At 41.0% G+C, this 19,823-nt stretch overlaps 2 protein-coding genes across 4 annotated transcripts; one reads left to right on the forward strand and one right to left on the reverse strand.

Moving 5' to 3' along the window:
• Nucleotides 1-583: 583 nt before the first annotated feature.
• On the reverse strand, nt 584-13,045 carry LOC307259773 (grainyhead-like protein 2 homolog). Of its 3 annotated transcripts, none has more exons than XM_080039752.1 (15): nt 12,733-13,045; nt 11,635-11,821; nt 10,967-11,392; nt 10,344-10,399; nt 9,577-9,832; nt 9,285-9,396; nt 8,277-8,371; nt 4,811-4,969; nt 4,648-4,705; nt 3,577-3,716; nt 3,423-3,460; nt 2,892-2,983; nt 2,705-2,790; nt 2,451-2,515; nt 584-1,777 (listed from the first exon to the last, which is right to left on the reverse strand). In XM_080039752.1, exons 1-15 carry the CDS (start codon nt 12,744-12,746, stop codon nt 1,663-1,665), a joined length of 1,899 nt encoding a protein of 632 aa, XP_079895878.1. In that variant the 5' UTR covers nt 12,747-13,045; the 3' UTR covers nt 584-1,662. The 3 variants fall into 3 exon arrangements, with proteins under 3 accessions (XP_079895878.1, XP_079895879.1, XP_079895877.1); XM_080039753.1 differs by having other exon boundaries at nt 9,679-9,838; XM_080039751.1 differs by having other exon boundaries at nt 9,577-9,838.
• Nucleotides 13,046-14,252: 1,207 nt separating this feature from the next.
• LOC307259296 (zinc finger protein 706) lies at nt 14,253-16,521 on the forward strand. Its single transcript, XM_080039080.1, has 3 exons — nt 14,253-14,360; nt 15,245-15,396; nt 16,062-16,521. The coding sequence occupies exons 2-3, from the start codon at nt 15,262-15,264 to the stop codon at nt 16,155-16,157; spliced, it is 231 nt and encodes a 76-aa protein (XP_079895206.1). The 5' UTR covers nt 14,253-14,360; nt 15,245-15,261; the 3' UTR covers nt 16,158-16,521.
• The last annotated feature ends 3,302 nt before the right edge of the window (nt 16,522-19,823 follow it).

Raw genomic sequence — 19,823 nt, forward strand, 5'->3', positions numbered from 1 at the left:
TTCTGAAGAGGTAAAAACTTCTCAGGTCAGCTACTCTATGTATAAAACATCAATTCTAAACTTTATGCTACCAAAAATATATATCTTATATAAAGTAGGACCTAGACACTCTAGGAAGAGAGGAAGGTGTAGGCCTATGTCTAATTTCCCCTACAGCTATGTAATCAATGTTATGCCATTTCGGATACTACTGAAATGTTTGTTTGTTCCCTAACTACATGTGCAATTGCTACGGATACGGGCACTGACCTAAAAATGAAGCATAAACATTCAAAGTTTACCATAGACAATGTTTAGATTGACTTCTGTCAAAAATCCATATGTTATCATCTTTAAAAATGACGACAATGTGAAAATAAGATAGAACCATAATCCCTGTATTAAGCATGTATTAACAATCAAACAGATAAACATTTATAACAAAATAGAAAAAAGCAAGCAAAGGCATTTTGTATGACCTACCAAAGCCTTGTTTTATTAATTGCTTATAACTGATCTTTTAAGCACTTTGGACTGATTTATTAACCATTAATAGAGCCATTAATTCCGACTTTATACAAAAATACTAGGACTGACAAGTGGCTGCATATAAAACAATATTTATTGACTCATTTAAAAAAGACTGTACATTAGGCTGCATGAAGCAAAACGAAGGGGACAGCCGGGGGTGGATCAGCTGTAAACATGGCTCGCTCCGATTGGTTCACAGTGGCCTGAGAGACGGATAGCGTGAAGGCATGAACCGGCCGGGGCCTGGCTTATGTCACAAATACTCACTTCACTGCAGTCTCTCTTCGGTGAGAGGGAAATCAGTTAACACATGCGCCGAGCAAGCTAAACAGTTTAAAGAGAATCCTGGAGATTCGTTCCATAACCGTGCCTTATGTAATTATAGATTCCGGAGACACACCAGCATGTAATCACAACACAGGACAATGTTATTTCACTCGCACCGACTGGACATTCATTGGTAAAAAATACAAATGGATGGAAGATAAGAGTTCCCCTTTGACTTAGAATCACGACATGATCTATTTACGAGACCTCTATGAAAAAATACGTAGACATACAAAACAATAGGGTCATTACCTCCCAGTATTGAGTGCCAGTGAGACAGACTTGCATTGAGGTGAGAGCCTTTCAAACATCTGACCAAGTCATTTCAAAGCTTCCAGCAATTAGAAGAGTTAACATGAAGGATGCAAACAGCAGTCCATGTTGTTAAACTAATAAGACCGTAGAACTACTGTATTCTTCCTCTGAAACCACAGCAAGGCAGCTCGATGTAACCATGGTGACCTCTAATTAGTCTTAAATCCTATCTGGTGCCCTATGTACTAACACATCACTTTCTAGCTTTGCATAGACGGTTAGCCAGAAAAAACATCAAACATTTTCCCCACTACATGCTACAAATCTAGGCACTTCCATATGTTGTTCAAGGTGAAGCCCATGTTCCTAATGCAAGACATCCTCCTGCAGCAGGGGGTGTTGTAAACAGCTGAGGAGGTGTTTGATCATCCCTGTAGGGTGACAAAGCCTAGGCTGCTATACGTGGCTCTTCCTCAACAAAACACATTTTTGGCGCCGTAGTCTAATACTGCTATAGCCACATTCACAATAATCTCTTTCTCTGTCTGGGCCTGGCTAAAGCTTGGAGCCTCAGATCTCCGACAGAGTGACGCACAGGGAGCCCAGGCCGCTCTCCATGGCCAGGATGAAGGTGTCCTCGTTGGAGTAGTGCTGGATGATGGTGTCGTCCATGTTCACCAGGACCCTGACCAAGACAAACACACACAGCAACGGACAAGAGAGTCACGCTTTAGTTAAAGGGGTAGTTTTTAATTTTCTTTTCTTTTTTAATTTGTAGGCTTGTTGCCTCACTCTTTGGTTCAAGACAAGGTGACAAAAAAACATTCCTTTAACTGTGCCTGCATTTTTGAAGAAGAAATGGGCAAAGGTCACTCATGGCTAAATAAATACTAATACTTAAATACTGGTAGTAAATGTGTTAGCCTGCCTCTGCCGACAGTCAAAAGATAAGCTTACAATGTATCGTGTTATGTTGAACTATATTTTTTGCACTTTATGTCGCTCTTCTGCTCATAAACACAGACATTTCATTTTGTTGACCAACTGACAGCACATCTGAGGTGGATTGCGCATGCATACTGCGCTGTTTCCTTCTGGTATGTATTGATTCTAAAATGACAAAGTAAATAATACACTAAGGCGAAATCTTTCAGTCGACAAACATTTACCTTTGAGTTTTGTTTGTTTTGTTGCCATGCTAGCTGTATGGCTTTAGGTGAGGTCCACTACTTTGCTCAAGAATGAAGTATCTCAAAAACTATTGGATGGAGTGACATGGCATTGTGTATAGACATCCACTGTCCCAAAAGGATAAACACTACTGACTTAGTGATCAAACAAGGCAAGGTTTCACTCACCCTTTTTTGCTTTTTTTGTAAACTCTGGCCATCTTGTCAATAGGTATTGCGTATTTCTCCGAAATCTGTGACACAGGGTGAAGAAACAGTGTGTTTTCAACATGTTAAAGCACACCAGGGCCCCAGCTGAGCGTCATCAATATTAAAAAACTAATTCTGTTACAATCTGGGACTGACGCTGTTTAGCCAAACGGATGCAATGTGTTTCTCTTTTCAGCTGTAAGATGCTGAAACAGTGCTTGGTTGATACTCACTGCCTCTGTCAACGCCTTGAGGGTGGGGGTGTGCAGCAGTAAGGCATCAAACACTTCATCACACTCCTTCCTCACGTACAGCAGAACTGAGGAGACACCGAATACAAATTCACTATATAATTCAAATCGAAAAAATGAAAGAAAAAAAAAAACGTGTCATTGTGGAGGAAGAGTGACATTTACAAACCTTTCCTTTCTGGTTCAGCTTTGGACTTCTTAGGCCGAGGTGGACCGACGTCTTCCTCTGCAACATGGGACATCCTTTTCATCAGAACACTCCTGAGACAGACACAAAGACACACACACACACACACACACACACACACACACACACACACACACACACACACACACACACACACACACACACACACACACACACACACACACACACACACACACACACACACACACACACACACACACACACACACACACACACACACACACACACACACACACACACACACACACACACACACACACACACACACACACACACACACACACACACACACACACACACACACACACACCAGTAACCTGCTTTGAATGTCTCCTTTTACCCAAACAACAGGCAGGTTTGTTTCCTCTTCTATAATGTGAGTAATCATAAATCCATTTATCAATCTTAACCCGTCCCCTCTGTGGTATAGTCAACAAGTACAGATCCTTGAAAATGGAGCACTGGAGTGAGCTGTTACAATGTGATACTCACCCATCCCTGTTGACCTCCTCAGTGCTCAAAGCAAACACCTACAGAATGGAATAAACAGAGGTCCACTTCAATCACAGACAATAGCTGGACTGGGGCATTTTTTCAAGTATGTATGATTGTTAGAGAGTGAGACAGGAAGCGCTCCCCCCCTCACCTGCCCTGCCCTTTGCAGGTTTCCAAAATGGACGTCTGGGATGAACAGGACAGGCTGTGTGTCCAGGTCAGGCATGCTTTTGAACAGCGTGTTATCAGCCCTCCTGATGGGAGAGGTCGGCCCCGAGCTGCCACTTTTCCCTAATGGAGGGAGGGAGGGAGGAGAGAGAGAGGGAGGGGGGAGAGGGGGGAGAGGGGGGAGAGAGAGAGGGAGGGAGGGAGGGAGGGGGGGAGAGAGAGAGCTCAGCATCTGTTGCCAGGCAACCACTCCAAATACAGATTCGATAAGGTTTGATACATTTGCATGCTTTGTTTCTTTTGTCTTTTCCTGAGCTCTTCTATTCAACCTGATGTTTTCCTGGAAAGTGCTTCTCAACCTTTATTTCAGTGGATTCAAAATCAAGCTCACTAATGTTGATTCAGTGCCTACCATTAAAAGTAGCTGAATAAAGACGAGACACTGCAAGCAAAAAACCTAAAAAACAGGAGCTTTTTGTCTACATTGCTTACATAACATGTCTTCTTTCATGTTAGTATAAATAAAAAGGTCCAAAATGTACAATCTTTAACCGTGACGGCCTGTATCGCAACAATAGTTTTTTTCAAACTATTCTGAAGGTTATCAGAGAGGGGATCTTATCAATCGTCAGATCTGTAATACATTTTCTTCTTTAAAACATGCAAAAAATGCATTTTAAGACCTGTATATAGTATTTTTTTATTAATAAAATGATGTATCTAAAATCTGTTCTGTTTAAACTTTGGTAATAATAATAATATGCTAAACAAATGAAATAAAGATTTTAACTCTTGGCTTTATCCAACATCTACATTATGGTTCAATAAAGAGATTGAATATGCACATAACTGGTGACATATTGGCAAATCTTTATCTTTATTTAAAAATGTCTGAAAAAGAAATGTAATACAAAAAGTAGTCAACTGGCAGTAACGTGAAGACATCCATCAGTTAAAAACGTTTCCCTATCCACCTGCAGTGACTGACCTTAAAATCATCCACTTCCTTATTCCGGCCAAAACTGAAAAGGAAATAAAAAGGTGTTTGTTTTACCTTTCATCCTCTTCCTGAGCTGCTTCTTCTCCTCATCACGGAGCTTCCTCTCTGCGCCCTGCCAGACACACGCCAGGGGGGTTAACTCAACAGACCCAAAATGCAGCAAAAAAAAATGTCAAAAATCTTTCCTCCAACAAGCCTAAATGACCTGGGCCTTTACCTTGTCACAGAAGACCTTGATTTGGGAGAAGGCCCTGTGGATGGGCCGGCTGCTGCAGCTGTTGTAGCTGTAGGTGTCTATCTGGATGGTGAGGGGCATTCCCTTCACTCCCTTCTGAGAGGAGAAGTCTGTGCTCAGGCAGTTGACTGAGATGAAGACCTAGGGAGATACAACACACAGGACATGGGTTATAGAGGACAAGGTTAACTCCTGGAGCGGGGTGATCGCATACAAAGCAGCGGGAGACTTGATTGTCAAATAGTCGTCATTGGTCACACAGCACAGTTATTGTCTGGTACATCAGACAGTATTTCTGATTGGCCAGATGGTACATGGAAAGATAGTGAAGAAGTATTATAAAATAGATGAAATAGATTTGACAAATGTGTCCTCATCATAGACTGTGTATAAAAGAGCTCCTCACACAGTATGGAGCTCGTCTTGGGTTAACCTTGTTTTCATGATTCAGCATGAGTCATACTGAGTCAGCTGTGAATGAACACTAAAGCTAGCTAAAAGTAAAGGATATAAAACCAATACTTTCTTTTGACCATTTGTCAATATAGGATTATTACATATTCAATTGCTACATAGCCTACAGTAGCTACCTGTTATTGAGTACTAGTTGAAATAGCTAAATATTATACTGTTCAGAGTGGTGGTACTACAAATGCTAAAAAACAATGTTGGAACAATATCCAATTTCATTGAATGGTATAAGGAGTTAGTTTCAGAGGAGTGTTTGTTCCCCGGTGAATCTGGACCTGACTCATAAAGACGATGCAGTGATGAGTGAGAGGGTCATGAGTCACCACAGCAACAGCAGCAGCCGTCAACCATAGCCTTATAAAGAGTGAAGTGTTCAGGCCAGAGACAAACACTAAGCTAATGTGGCCCCGCAATTGTCAAAGCTTCTCATTTTAAATGTATCACATATATGCTGAAAAATAAGATACTGATCTGTGAGAACACACGTTGTGAATGCTGGTGATTTAGAAGAGAGCGTGTTCTGTGTATTGAAACCGAGTTGGTTTTCTAGTTGTTGTGCACTGCCAGCCCCTCTCTGTCCTACAGCTTCTAGAGCATTCACTGGAATTCACTAAATAATGAAACAGACCTGAGCTGCTGAATCTTTTAAAAGCTTGAGAGATGAAAACTGAATTTAAAAAAAAATCTCGGCCATAATCCGCTTTACCACTATGACAATAAAACTATTACGTGTGCACTGTAAACAATGCTAGGTGTGCTTATCTCCACACATTTAGCTACATGACGAAGCCGGTTCCCACGGTAAATCACGATGACATCTGCCTTAGTGCCAAAGCATCTGCACCAACATAAACTCCTGATGGCTTTTCCAGTTAAACCGGACCGGCGGCCTGAGCAACAGGCCGACAGAGACCACTAACGCTAGAGATTATTCACTGCAGCTCAAAAGATACACTTCCCACTGAGCAGCGTCACCAGCATCATGTCTGAACATGCCAAGGTGAGGGCTTATTGCTGGTAAATGAGCCTACTGTACACCTCCACAGACCACAGACACCGGACATGCTGCTGCTAGCATTACTGTGTGTGTGTGTGTGTGTGTGTGTGTGTGTGTGTGTGTGTGTGTGTGTGTGTGTGTGTGTGTGTGTGTGTGTGTGTGTGTGTTTAGCAACGCTTATTGACTATTGAAAGGTAATACTAATCTACGAACACATTTTTGAGTCGTTGTGTGTGCATTTGTGTGTGTGGGAGGCTTGTTGTGTTTACGTGTGATCATTCAAATACCTCCCCCCAAAAAATAAAAAGGTTCACAAGGGCACTGGTAAGTGTCTGTAGAGTGCCATCCACTCCTACCAGGAACAAACAAACAAACAAACAAACAAACAAACAAACAAACACACACACACACAAGGAAGCAGCTCATCTCCCCTATCACACCATTCCTCAGTACAATAAGGATGATGACTGTTGCCTGGCAACAGCAGAGCCATGCCAAAACAAAAAAAACAAAACTGATTATCCGCACCAAAAAATGCCAATTACTTTATGTCATCCTATCGGAGCACAATTGGACATTGGATTTCCAGTGTGGGGGAGACAGAGAGACAGTGGCATGTTTGCCCACTGATTTTCTAACAATAAAAGAGGTGCAACATTTGGACCTCTAAGCTCTTATTGTTAGCAGGCTCCGTTCATTGAATGTGCTGATAATGAGCGTCTGGTGTGTACCATTCACACAGTTACGTTCCACAGAACCAGAGTCAACTTGCTCACTGTCACACACCAATACTCTGACTGTCATCAACACCCTGGGGAATGATTATTTCCCCCTCTAGCTTAAAGGTGGAGTGAGTCAGCCATTCTGGAGACCGCTTGTTGTCAAAATCACTTCGTCAAAATCCATTTATACAGTCACATTTAAAATGATCTTATTCATGTTCAGTGCAATTAACTGTTGACCACTGTCATGCATTTCATCAGCAACACATTTCCCATATCTGAAACAAGACTAAGGGACTGTATGAAAATAGGGGGGTCAGGATGCATCCAATTGTGATGCTTCAGTTTTGATAGAATGTATCCCCTTTGTTAGTCTATTACATTTACTTTATCACTTGAATCCCCATTTAAGATGAAACATGGCAAAGTGTAACAATTAGTGATCTAACACTGGAACTTGTAAATGTAAATTCCTTTAACAAGCAATAACACCAGCTGACGGGAGGGCTCAAACGTCTAAAAATAACAACACACAACAGTGGCTAGTATACACTGAGTTAACATACCACCCGAACACACTAAAATAGTTAAAGTGGATTATCCCAAACGGTAAATATTTATTCACACACCCACAGAGCTGCAATCACCTGTCTAACAATGAGGCTGTTTGTGGAGTCGTCATTAAGTATGAGGTGAACGGGAGCCACAGCCCCAAACGCCCCGAGGGTGATGCTGTATACGGGTGTGTCAGCACATTGTTTGCAATTTGGCTTTATCCAACTGACCCCTCCTGTACAAAAGGCTGAAATCCGAGTAGCTCCTTCTTCCAGGGTCTACAGCCCTTGTGCCCGGTGTGTCTGCCATCCCAAATCAGCAGCTAGGAGGACAAAGGAGTCTGGGGGTGGATGAAGGGAGCCAGGCATACTGTATGTTCCACCAACTCTTGGGTGTCAACAGTCCACAGACATAAGCGGTAAAGACCAAAGAGAGAGTCTCTACAACTAACAAGAGTTCAAGACAAAAGCTTTGTGTTGCCATTGAGCAATCCTTCCCACAAGTGACTACAAGTTTTATACTTCCAAAAAGATCAGGTCAAACTGCCTGAGTGTGTGTGAAAGTGAAGGGAAGAGAATTAAAATTGTGAAAAAAAACCTTCTTCATTTGACCGGTTTAACTTGCACATCAATCAATCCCCGCCCCTTGACTGAACCTGCAAATCTTCCTATTCTTCTTATGCTTTCATTTATTTATTTTTTACCTTGGCTTCATCGTTGAGGTCCCACGTGAAAGAGACGGCGTTGTAGGCGATTTCCTCCACGTTGCCTATGGTGCTGAAGCTCTCCTTGTAGTCGGCTGCAAGGTGCAAGGTCAACATGAGAAAAAGGAAGGTTTTTTTTTAAATATGCAGAAGAAATGTTATTCTTTTAAACATTTCAAGACACCTTTTCCGAACTGTGGCAGGCAACAACACCAGACAACGATGGGAAAGTCCTTAAAACATTTTTAAAAAACGACCCCAGTGACACATTCATTATTATACGTACTGTATATGTCATTAAGTGGCATTATATTGTTGTAGCTGATTGAGGTGGAGTAAGTTCAAACTATATACTTCTTGTAAATGAGTCCAGGCCGAGTCAGGCCTCTTTACACACACTTCATTTTAGGTAAGAAGGATACTTTAAGTATAATCTGGCAACAGAAATAATCTTCCATAAAGCCATTGTTACCCCCCAAAGAAAACCCAACTTTGGCTCATGTAAGGTTTTTTTTCCCACTTGACTGTATTAAGTTTCAGATTTTACCAAGCTACTGGCACTAACTTGCCACAGACTAAATCACCACTGTGTCTTCCATCTCTGCCTCATTCCATTGAATGTTCAACCACAGGCTGAGGCCTGTCTGGTACGTTGATCGTAAAGGATATGGCCTCAGTCCAGGCCCCCGCCTGTTTCTCATGTTAACGTCTATGCAAATGCTCACCGATTGGCTGTCTCTGAACAGGGCTCCTGTGGGAATTGACGATGACAGTTATTCAAATTGTGTCACTTTTCACCTCAGGATACACAACAGGATTCTCCTGGAGGCTCCTGCAGCTCTGCCACCTGCTTTCTCTCTTTTAACCCAATGGCTTTGTGTGTCAAGATATCTATAACTAAGAGTGATATTCAATACCAATGTGTGCCATTTTTCAACCTGGGCCTATTCCCCATCTGTTCTACCTCTAAACAGTCAGTGAGGAGGACAACAGTAATCATCATCATACCAATGTCCAGGACTCTCTGTTTGGCAGTGTGCTGGCGGGAGTGCCAGTATTTCCAATTCTTTAGCTGCTCGTCTCTGCACTTGTCTTCCCCAAAAACAACCATGATGACACTCTGTAAGTTGAAGCAAAGACACACAAGATGACGTTTTAAATCGTGCCAAAACAGAACAAAATTCATTCAAAGCTAATGTCACGTTAGAGTCACAAGGTTTCACGCTATAGGCTAACAGTAAGAAACCCTCAACCTCTACCTCAACACTTCCCCCTCTGTGAACTCTCTCCCCTCCCTCACCTGTACAATACTGTCCCGCTGGCGCTCAGAGCCTCCCATGGTGCATTGCTCCCTACAGGATGGGCTCCCATCAGGCCTGTGTGAGGGCGTGGGTCCACTCACCCGCACTTTGCCTCTGGGCTGATGTAGGGAGGACCTGAAGCCACTCTTGGACAGTGTCAAGGCGTAGAACTGGCCCCGGTTCAGGTAAGCCATGGGTCCTTCTCCCAGCCGCGGTCGCAGGGACATGCTGGCCTCCAGACGGTAGTGGAAACTACTGTCTCTGGAAGAACGGAAGCATGTGTGTGAGTGAGCCAAGCTTCATGAAGCTTTTATTAGACAGTTTGGAAGGACTGAGATGAAATGGGGTAGAGAGAGGGATGACTTGTAGAGAACGACCCGGGCCAGGATTCGAACCCGGGTCTGCTGCGATAAGGACTGAGCCTCGATGGGGGGAAAAGGGGGTTTTATCAATGATAAAATCAAAACTGATCCAACAAACACGTTTTCCTCTGTGCATTGTTGTCCACAGACACTGTGGCATAGGCATACAAGTTTCCCTGATTAACATGAACACACATTTGCCCCAAATACCCACCATAGCTAATATGTATTAAGCCGCAGCTTAAAATAGTTCCTGTTTAACACAATTTACTCATTGAGTCATATATGCCAAGAAAAGCTATTTTACGAAATAACAGCTTTATATATTAGGACTCATGCATCAGAATATTCTTTGATTTGATAGAGTGTATGTGTTTAACACTCATCTGTGAAGTGTTACTTACGCTGGTAGGCTGTAGGGAAGTTCATCCACTCCTGAGGAGGGACTTCTCTGGTACATCTGTTAAAGAAAGACAACATATGCTTTGTAGAAATGCAGGAAACGAGCTAAACCTGATCTTGGTTTATAAACCAGACATAATAACACCTGCGCCTCATTGTACATTGGATAATCTCACATACAATATTATAACAATTTTGCATTTTATGAGGAAAGTATGAAAAACCACTTTTTTAAATAACAGTTTTAATGGCAATCATTTTCTAGCTTTCGTTAACATCTTTACCTTGAGTGTCACCTAAATGCATTTCATTGAACACAGTTGATCTCAAAAGGTACCACCAACTTAAAGGGCATATCCAATTTAGTTGGAAATGATCCCTTATATGCACTGCATTGTATGGTTCCACAATTATGAGTTCTGCACGTTATACCCACGTGAATGGCGGCCATCTTGGATTCGACCTCTCACGTCAAATCTGACTTCCCTCCACATCTAAAACTAAACCTTGTGGCATGCATGTACACATAACTATGTTGGATATATGATGCCTTTCCCATAGAATGCACACTTGTTGTGGTTATCTGCTATGACCATCATCCGCCCCCTTACATAACAAGCCTTACCTCTCCTTCTGCGTTGTCCTCATACGTGCTATCTGGAGTGCTTCTCTGCTCATCTTTCATGTATGGTAAATCGTAGTGGCTCTGCTCATACACCAGCCTGATCTGCTCTCTGGGTTCCTCTCGGTAGGAACCTCCAGAACAGCTCATGGACATCTGGCCCTCAGTCTTGACCAGACCCAGGGTCGGCCCACCTCCACCTTTACCATCCCCTGCTCTGGTGTCTCCTGAGAGGCCGCTAGCTCCATACCTGGAGCCCTGATGTTCTGCAGTGCTGCTGCTGCTGCTCAGGGAGAGGTTGACAGGCATGGATCTGAGAGTGTAAAGGTGGTGATCTAGCATCTCCAAGCTCCCGCAGTTCTCAGGCCCAATAGGAGAGGGCTCGGCGGGTTTGACACCGCTGGAGGTACGCCTCCTCTCTCTGGGAACCTGGCATGGTTAAAAAACAAAGAGGAGAAAAAAACTAAATAAGTGTGGCTTCTCTTCCCTTATGACGTCATAAGGGGAGAAGCCACACGGCACCATGATAAAAGTTACTGGTAAACCCCAAATTACAATTTTGAACCATGCAAATTAGCTTTATATGTGACATTTAATCTGAAACAATGTAAATAAAAAACTTTTTCTATCATTATCCATTGTGGATGTATAATATATTGCGTTTTCCACACCTTGTAGTAGTCGTAAAGCAGTCCCAGGGCCGCTGCACTGTCCTCGTCTCCATTGATGCTCATCATGGCCTTGGTGGCGGCGGTCAGCGGGTTCTCCAGGTAGCTCCTCCACGCCTCATCGTCACTGCTGAACACCCGGCGAGAGGGCACCAGCCCCTCGCTTGGTACCACCACCACCAGCCGCTTACTGACAGAGAGAAGGCAGGAGGACAATGGTAGGCCTATACACCATGAGCCAAGCTGTCAAAGCCTAATCTTTCGTTTTAACAGAAGCCATGCCTGCCAAGTCCGCCCCAGGCTGTTTCTCACCAAACTTTAATGGCAATGCCCGCTCCAAGTGAAGTGTGTTTATGTAAGTTCATCTCGGAGGGATACAACTGCTTGTACCTTGCATTTAGTTAATAGATAAACGGACTGAATCATTCAATGTCAAGCAGATATCAGTGCTATATTTCTATAGTTTTTGAGACATCATTCACAGATGCTTACTTTTTGGCAGAGCTCACACATTGCCTGTACAGTTTTTAATACACAGTTAAGTCAAATCTTCAGCATGAATTATAATTGAAACACATTTTGTTTAACATTTAGCTGCACCTTGGAGACTTACAGTAGGGTGTCCATAATTCAAATAAAGATGTGTTTACCAATGCGATAGTGCATATGAAGGGGATGTAGCTCAGTGGTAGAGCGCATGCTTTGCATGTATGAGGCCCCGGGTTCAATCCCCGGCATCTCCAGTGGATATTTTCAAATAGCTATTGAAACACTTCACCGATCTTAATGACTTTGCGGTTAATATATGGTGAAGTCTGGAACAATAGTACATTACATGAAAAACTTTGCGATTTCAGCAATGTGTATGATGCATTCAGGTCCATTCGTCTGCAGTAAACTAGATTACTTGATAGTAGCCTATTCAACAAAGAAGATAATATGTTTATCTTATTAAATAAAAATAAAAATTGTTCTGCTGCCTGTGTACAAAGAAAAATAATCTAAAATATGTTAAGCTATGTGAAAAAAAGAGAAGGCTACACATGACGGACAGTAGCCTATGCGGCTACCTGTGGTAGCCTGTAAATGGGTTTCTCTTACCTGTCCAGGTCCATGTCGCCTCCAGGACTCTCTGGTGTTTTTCTATGACTGGCTTGAGAAACTGGACTTTCTTGTTAGTGCAGGTAAGTTTCTGTGGGAGAAAACTCAGCATGCGAGAGGCTGGCTCTATTTAACTCATCAGACAATACAGCCAATGATCTGTCACCTTGCGTAGGCTACTTTAATAAACTCCTATTTCTTTGATGAAAAGTAAGATGTGCGCCCAAACTGATTAAATCTAGGCTATATGCTATAATAAAGAGCCACTTCCAACACGGGCCGGTTTTATGTCCTGTTTGGTGAATTTTGTTAAATTAAGAGATGGGCAGGCGGCCGCAGCATCAGAACGAGCAGGATAAACAAGGAAACGAAATGCACCCAGCTGATTGGTTAAATGTCTCCCCACACAGGTGGCACAGTCGTCTTCTCATTGGTTAATACGGAGGGGAAGAGCGAGAGCTGAACTGAGGCAAAGGTGCGTCCTCTTAGTTTGAGCCAGTTCCAGTGAGCAGCAAAGTAGTATGATAACATACACTTTTGTCGCTCAGTTTATTTTAAGGGACTTTAGAACATTGTGTTAGAATTTTGATTGAATCTGATGAAACCCCTGTCAATCCTCCTTGCTTGATGATGAGCCTTTGATTAAATTCAATTGGTTTAATTGGAATGGAAGTTTTAAATTCAAGTTCATATAGCCTAGCCTATAGCCTATGAGACTTAATCTGACATCCGTAACTCTGACACTTTCTCCACTTTTAAGTCCCGTCTAAAAACACATCTTTTTAAACTGACATATTCAATCTAGTTTATTGTCTCCAACCCATTTCACCCCACTTGTGTAAATTGTTTCAATGTATCTTGTTCTTGTGTTTTTTATGATTGTTGATTTTGTTTTTTAAACACTGCCCTGTAAGGTGACCTTGAGTGCTATGAAAGGCGCCCTCAAATAAAATGAATTATTATTATTATTATTATTATTAATCAATAAAAAAAGTAGGCTATTGTAGCCTATAAGCAAATTTATTATTACATGTGTTATTCGAATTAGCCTATATAGGCCAAGGCTAATATAGCTTACTAGAGATAATATAGCCTATTGATTCTTAATCATTAGTGTAGGCCTACAGGCCGACAGCAAGTAAAGTGTCCTCGCTGATATGGACAAAAGTAGCCCTATTAATTGTCTGTACCGTGACATCTTGTGGTAGGCATTCCATTTTGCAGACTGATCTATGTGGTTGGCTCAGGTTGGCTATGCGAAATCTTTAGAAAATATGTTTTCTACCCTCAGAGTTTTTTATTTTAATAGGCTATAATTAGGCCCATGAAATCGGCTGTGAACCGTTTTCTTGTTGCAAGGGTGGATGGAACTAACGATGCATTTACGCACTGTCAGAAAATGTCCTACCGCTCCGTCTTTTATCTATAGCCTATTATTTGTGAAAGCTTCAGACACGACCACTGCTGACAACCATAGATAGGGCTGACAGACCCTAACAACACGTGAAGGCAGCAAAGTCTACGGCTCGCACATGCGTATTAGCACATTGAGGACAGACAACTGGAAGCGGAGGAAGGACCCAGCGTTTCTTCAATTTGAATTCGGATCTTAAATTTAATTTTCGCTGGTAAGACATTTACGAAATGTCTTTGACTTTTAATTCTCAATATGAAGCCCAAATATGTGTTCCTCTGTACAACGGTATTCTACACAGCTAGTATTAGCAACCGGTTAACAGAATGTTCATCTCTTGGTTTGTAAGAAATGTAGCCTAAATTCATGTTATATTCATGCTATTAATAGGCTACTTCAAGATGTTAGTTTTGTGTTACCAGGACAACCCTGTATATTACAGAAACCGTATTTGTTTAACTAATAGTGCTCTTTGGCTTGCTAAAGTTTGGCTTTAGAACCAGTCTTGTCGGATAACGTTAGCTAAGGTTAAGATAGCCGAATGAGAGTAAGTGGACACTGACCTCTCATCCGCTACAGTGTCCATTGGGGGCGTATGCCATTTTTTTATTCTAAACTGTTTCCAAGCGCAGTAATTCCAACAATTACTTTCATTCCAACACAATGGTATGATACTTTTCGCATCCCTGTTGGTCCCCGGTGTATTGATGGATTATTCGTCCCTCCATCTTCACTATCAATACAAAAATAAAGTTCACATATCCATGACAATGACCCAGTTTTATCATTCTGTCTATAATAACTTTAAAATATCTGCAGTCTGAATTTCTTTGGGGAAATTTCCAAGCTAATTGCCTTATCCCTGTGACCGAATATAGCGGCAATTAACCTAGTTCTAAAGGATGTTTCAACACAGCCACGTGCACTTTATGAAGTCTATTGATCATGTTCATTAAATCTTCAATCATTATAATCGCCTAAACTGAAGCCTCACGTGGTGTAACTGCTTTGTGTTTTCCAGTCAGTGCGTGTGTCTCTCAATTCCTGTGTGAATTCTATTTTCTATGGTAATGTGTTGCATGTGTATAACTCCTGCAGGTCTACTATCATCAGATATGGCCCGTGGGCACCAGAAGATCCAGTCCCAGCAGAAGAATGCCAAAAAGCAGGCAGACATCAAGAAGACCAAAGGCCATGACCAGAAGACAGCGGCTAAGGCTGCTTTAGTATACACATGCACAGTGTGTCGGGTATGTGCCATAGGCGGGCTAACGGAACATGCAATAATTCTTTGGTGACCTTATGGTTTAACCATAAAGTCAGATTGGACCTCAGTAGATAAAGCCGGGTCATGCCTTTCAGTACTGAGATACATTCAATTGTTCTCGACAAACAACCTTTTTTTTGTGAAATTATGTTAGAAGCAATTCTTTTATTATCAGTAGGATCTATCTTAGGTGTATTTCATTTAAATGCTGTAGCTCAATAGGCTGCAGTTAATTGTGGTGTTGTATTGAACTGAGTCAAATAGCCAGATGCTTCTCATTTATTGTCCTCATCTTTACAAATGTGGCTGGACAGAACATTAGTCCGATTAAGAGCACAACACAGTGGCGTCTACTTCTCTCTGACAAAAGCTGAACTTTAAAAGTTTGATAAAGGTAGGATTTATTGCAATACAGTTAATAGAATTGCAGTTCTTAATGGATAGATGAACCCATGATCCCTGTCTTTTCTCATCTTGTTTATGCTCTTTTAAACACACAAAGTGGTAAAAAGCTCTCACAAAGTTGGTTGCCCAAACTTTGTCTTTCCAAGACTGTGTGATGGTCACGTCCTATTCACTGATTTGATTAATTGTCCAGGTGCACATTAGAAATATTTCCACTTGTTTTTCTCTCCCAATCTTTTCCAGACACAAATGCCTGACCCGAAGACTTTTAAGCAGCACTTTGAGAGCAAGCATCCCAAGTGTCCCATGCCCCCGGAGCTGGTGGATGTGGAGGCGTAACACATTCACCTCTCTCTCAGTAAGATGGTGGGGTCTGTATCATGGCAGGCTTTTTACATTTGACAACATTTCGGACGAATAATCTTCAGCCTAACTTCAATTATTCCTTATGCTGCTTCATTTGTTAATATTGTTGGGTGAAAGACAGTTTTATGCAGGGATGGTAATTGCCTTTCTTTCCGCCCACCTTTTGTCTTATTTTTTTAAAGATATATTTTTTTTGGCATTTTTATGCTTTATTGATAGTGTAGAGACAGAGTTGAAATGGGGCAGAGAGGGGAGTGACATGCAGAGAACGACTGCGGGCTGGAATCGAACCCGGTTCCGCTGCTGGCCGAGGCGCAAGGGGGGGACACCCTACCAACTGAGCTAAGGGTGCCCCCGTCTTATTTTTTCAGATTGTATTTTATGCAAAAATAAATAACGCTAGAATTTGATCAGTTGCCTTTACTAAAGGTAGACACACGCACCCCATCGCACCCCATCTGGGCTTTGCAACAAAAAAATGTGTTCGATCTTTAATTGTATGCAATATATCTGATCTGATCATTTTAAAATGTTACGACGATCACAAGACCAGCTCGCCCACACGATCTCAGGGCTCCCACTGTTTCAGGGGTTTGAATTAGAAAGCATTTATTGAGTTATAGTTTATACAAAATGACTTTGGAGGTCATAATGTGTTTAGAAAGACACTTGACTAAATTGAGATGAACTTCCAATCTGCACTGATGTATTCCCTTTCCTCAGTCATTGAAAAAAATATCAGGACAACAAGTCTATAGTTTTTATCTTTAAATGAAGAATATATATTAAACACATTGTCCTACACGGGTAATCAAATTGTACATTGTGTTTTCCCCCTCAAGATTTTCCTGAATTGTATTTAGTTCATGTGCACTGTGTAACTTTCTCATGTGCAACAGGGATGTTAATGTTGACCAGAGAGGGCACTGCAAGGCTGCTCATATAGCAAACCATTCCATGACACAATTTCTCCCCCTCCTCTTTCAGTGTGATGACTGCATAAAACATTATGTTCCATGTATCTTCCACCCTGTTGGATGTGGCCTGCTGAGTGAACTAGGATGGAGATACAAATCCTCACTTGGTATTGTAAATGATAACACTATGAACTACCCCTGTCCTCCCAGTTTGTCACTATAACAAGAAGTACGAGGCATACTTGTGTTGACCACTGTAGTGTTCGAGAATTCTTTGATTCATAACGACTGTGTTTTGCAGTAAGCAGCATATACTGTAGCCTACTCAATGGGATATGTGAAAAGGATCCCAAGTGCAGTCTCTCACTCTTTGAGACACCACTCACAGATGCTTTAGTTTTTTTTTTTTTTTTTTTTTAGATATTTTTTGGGCATTTTTATGCTTTATTGATAGTGTAGAGACAGAGTTGAAATGGGGCAGAGAGGGGAGTTACATGCAGAGAACAACTGCGGGCTGGAATTGAACCCGGGTCCACTGCTGGCCGAAGCTCATGGGGGGGACTTGTAAGTTGCATAAGGGGATGTAGCTCAGTGGTAGAGCGCATGCTTTGCATGTATGAGGCCCCGGGTTCAATCCCCGGCATCTCCAGTGGTTATTTTCAAACGGCCATTGTAAATAAGAATCTCTTCTTAATGACTGGGCAGTTTAAATAAGATGAACTAGATATTACAATATATTAACACATTTCTGCAGCGTGTATGATGCATTCAGGTAAATGCGTTTGCACTGAACTAGACTACTTGATATAACTACTCATAGTATTCAACTTTAGAAGATAATATGTTTGTCTTATTGAACTTTTTTAACTTTAAGCTGCACCTTGGAAACTTATGGTAAGGTGTCCATAACACAAATACGAATTCTGTTTCAAATATTTTTTATTGAAAGCATATGTGCAAATCCCTTGACATTTACACGCAATAAGGAACTGCTTCAATAAAAATTTACAAATACGAATTCTATTACCAATAATTACAAGGTGTAGAAGGGGATGTAGCTCAGTGGTAGAGCGCATGCTTTGCATGTATGAGGCCCCGGGTTCAATCCCCGGCATCTCCAGTGGATGTTTTCAAATTGCCATTGTAGATAATAACCTGTTCTTAAAGACTCTGCAGTTTAAATACGGTGAAATATAAAGATTACAATACATTAAGTAACACATTTCTGCAGTATGTATGATGCATTCAGGTACGTGCGTCTACAGTGATAGACTTCTTGATAGAACTACTCAGTTATTGTATTCAACTTTAGAAAAATAGTATGTTTGTCTTTTTTAAATGAAAACGGTTCTGCTGCCTGTGTACAAAGAAAAAACAGACAAAAAAATCTAAAATATGGTGTGCTCTATTGTTTTTTTTAGAAGAGTACAAATGACGGACAGTAGCCTATTAGTGTAGTCCCTCACTCTTGTGTTATTCCGTCCAGATGGTGCAAATTTATGAACCACATTACACTGTGTGTTAGCTTTGGTTCTTATTTTTTATATTAGTTTATTTTCAAAGCACACTAACAGACTGAATTCATTTATAGAAAGGAATATTTTCAAAACATTTTGACCTAATGGTCATTAATCACTGACACATTGTATCACTGTGCTAATGTCTAGACTGAAAACAAGCCATGTTTTTATTTTTGTAATTATCATATATTTGTCCATGCAATGTTATGTATAGCCTTAAATAAAGGTCTTATTACTTTTATATAAACCTTTGCTAAGCTGTGTGTTTTTTCTCATTTAGGAGTCTTTACATGGATCATTTTTATTGTGTGTGTAATGGGTGAGTGATTTGTTTACTGGTCTTTTTACGGGTTATTAGTGTAATGCTAATTCAGACCTCACCATGTTTAAACTAAAAAGTGTGTACTTGAGTAATTCAAACATAAACACTATCATATTACATTGAAGGTTGAAACAAACTGTTAAAATAAATCATGTTTCTTCATCTACCTCTTCCCTTCCACTTATTTGGGTGATTGCTCTAAACCCCATACATATCTCAACAATGAGTGTCATATAAGTAGCCTGTTGGTTCATACCCTGTTGACAGAAGAAGACCCCTCTAAGCAGTAGCTGGTCCATGCGGCTCGCTCATGTTAAAAAAAAAACACAATTCTATATTTAGGAGTGAGGAATGTAGTATGAGGGTGATAATGAATGAGTGGGAACATGAACTGACAAATATTATTGGTCATGTTTGTTCTTCAGTCACACTCGTATATATATTACATATTCTCCCATTTACCAACACATACTAATTTGATATTCTAATGGGATCTGCCTTCTCTAACCTAAATGGTGATTTGTATTTTTTCTTTGTTTTGCGTGTGGTGAATTAGGAAACCAAAGTGTCTTATTGTAAGAAGTGTGGTATGTGTTACTTTTAAGTCTGGTGCGTGACTGTACGACTTGATTCAGTATTGTTTTTAGTTTTTTTCATCTGCATGTGAAAAGTTATAGACTTCAGCATTATACAATCTAAAACAAATGGGAATAGAAAAAAGCTCTGCATCTACTATAGTATATAGTCTATATCTATATAGTGCAAAAACAGGTAGGCCTACAGAAATAATTATGTGGCACTATGAAAATAACAAGGAATACTATTTACATATCCTGTAATGTAACACATCCCTAAAAACCAGTTTATCAAGTTTGTAAAA

Source organism: Ammodytes marinus (assembly GCF_949987685.1).
Source record: "Ammodytes marinus genome assembly, chromosome: 13".
Lineage (NCBI taxonomy): Eukaryota > Metazoa > Chordata > Actinopteri > Uranoscopiformes > Ammodytidae > Ammodytes > Ammodytes marinus.

Bases quoted from the DNA above. Each gene is read 5' to 3' on its own strand.
- LOC307259773 (XM_080039751.1), bottom strand. The intron at 9,839-10,343 runs GTAAGTAACACT...CCGTTCTTCCAG, and splicing joins CTTCCCTACAGCCTACCAGC to AGACAGTAGTTTCCACTACC. The intron at 3,717-4,647 runs GTAAAACAAACA...TCCCTCCATTAG, and splicing joins GCTCAGGAAGAGGATGAAAG to GGAAAAGTGGCAGCTCGGGG.
- LOC307259296 (XM_080039080.1), top strand. From the start codon at position 15,262: ATGGCCCGTGGGCACCAGAAGATCCAGTCCCAGCAGAAGAATGCCAAA. The intron at 15,397-16,061 runs GTATGTGCCATA...AATCTTTTCCAG, and splicing joins ACACATGCACAGTGTGTCGG to ACACAAATGCCTGACCCGAA.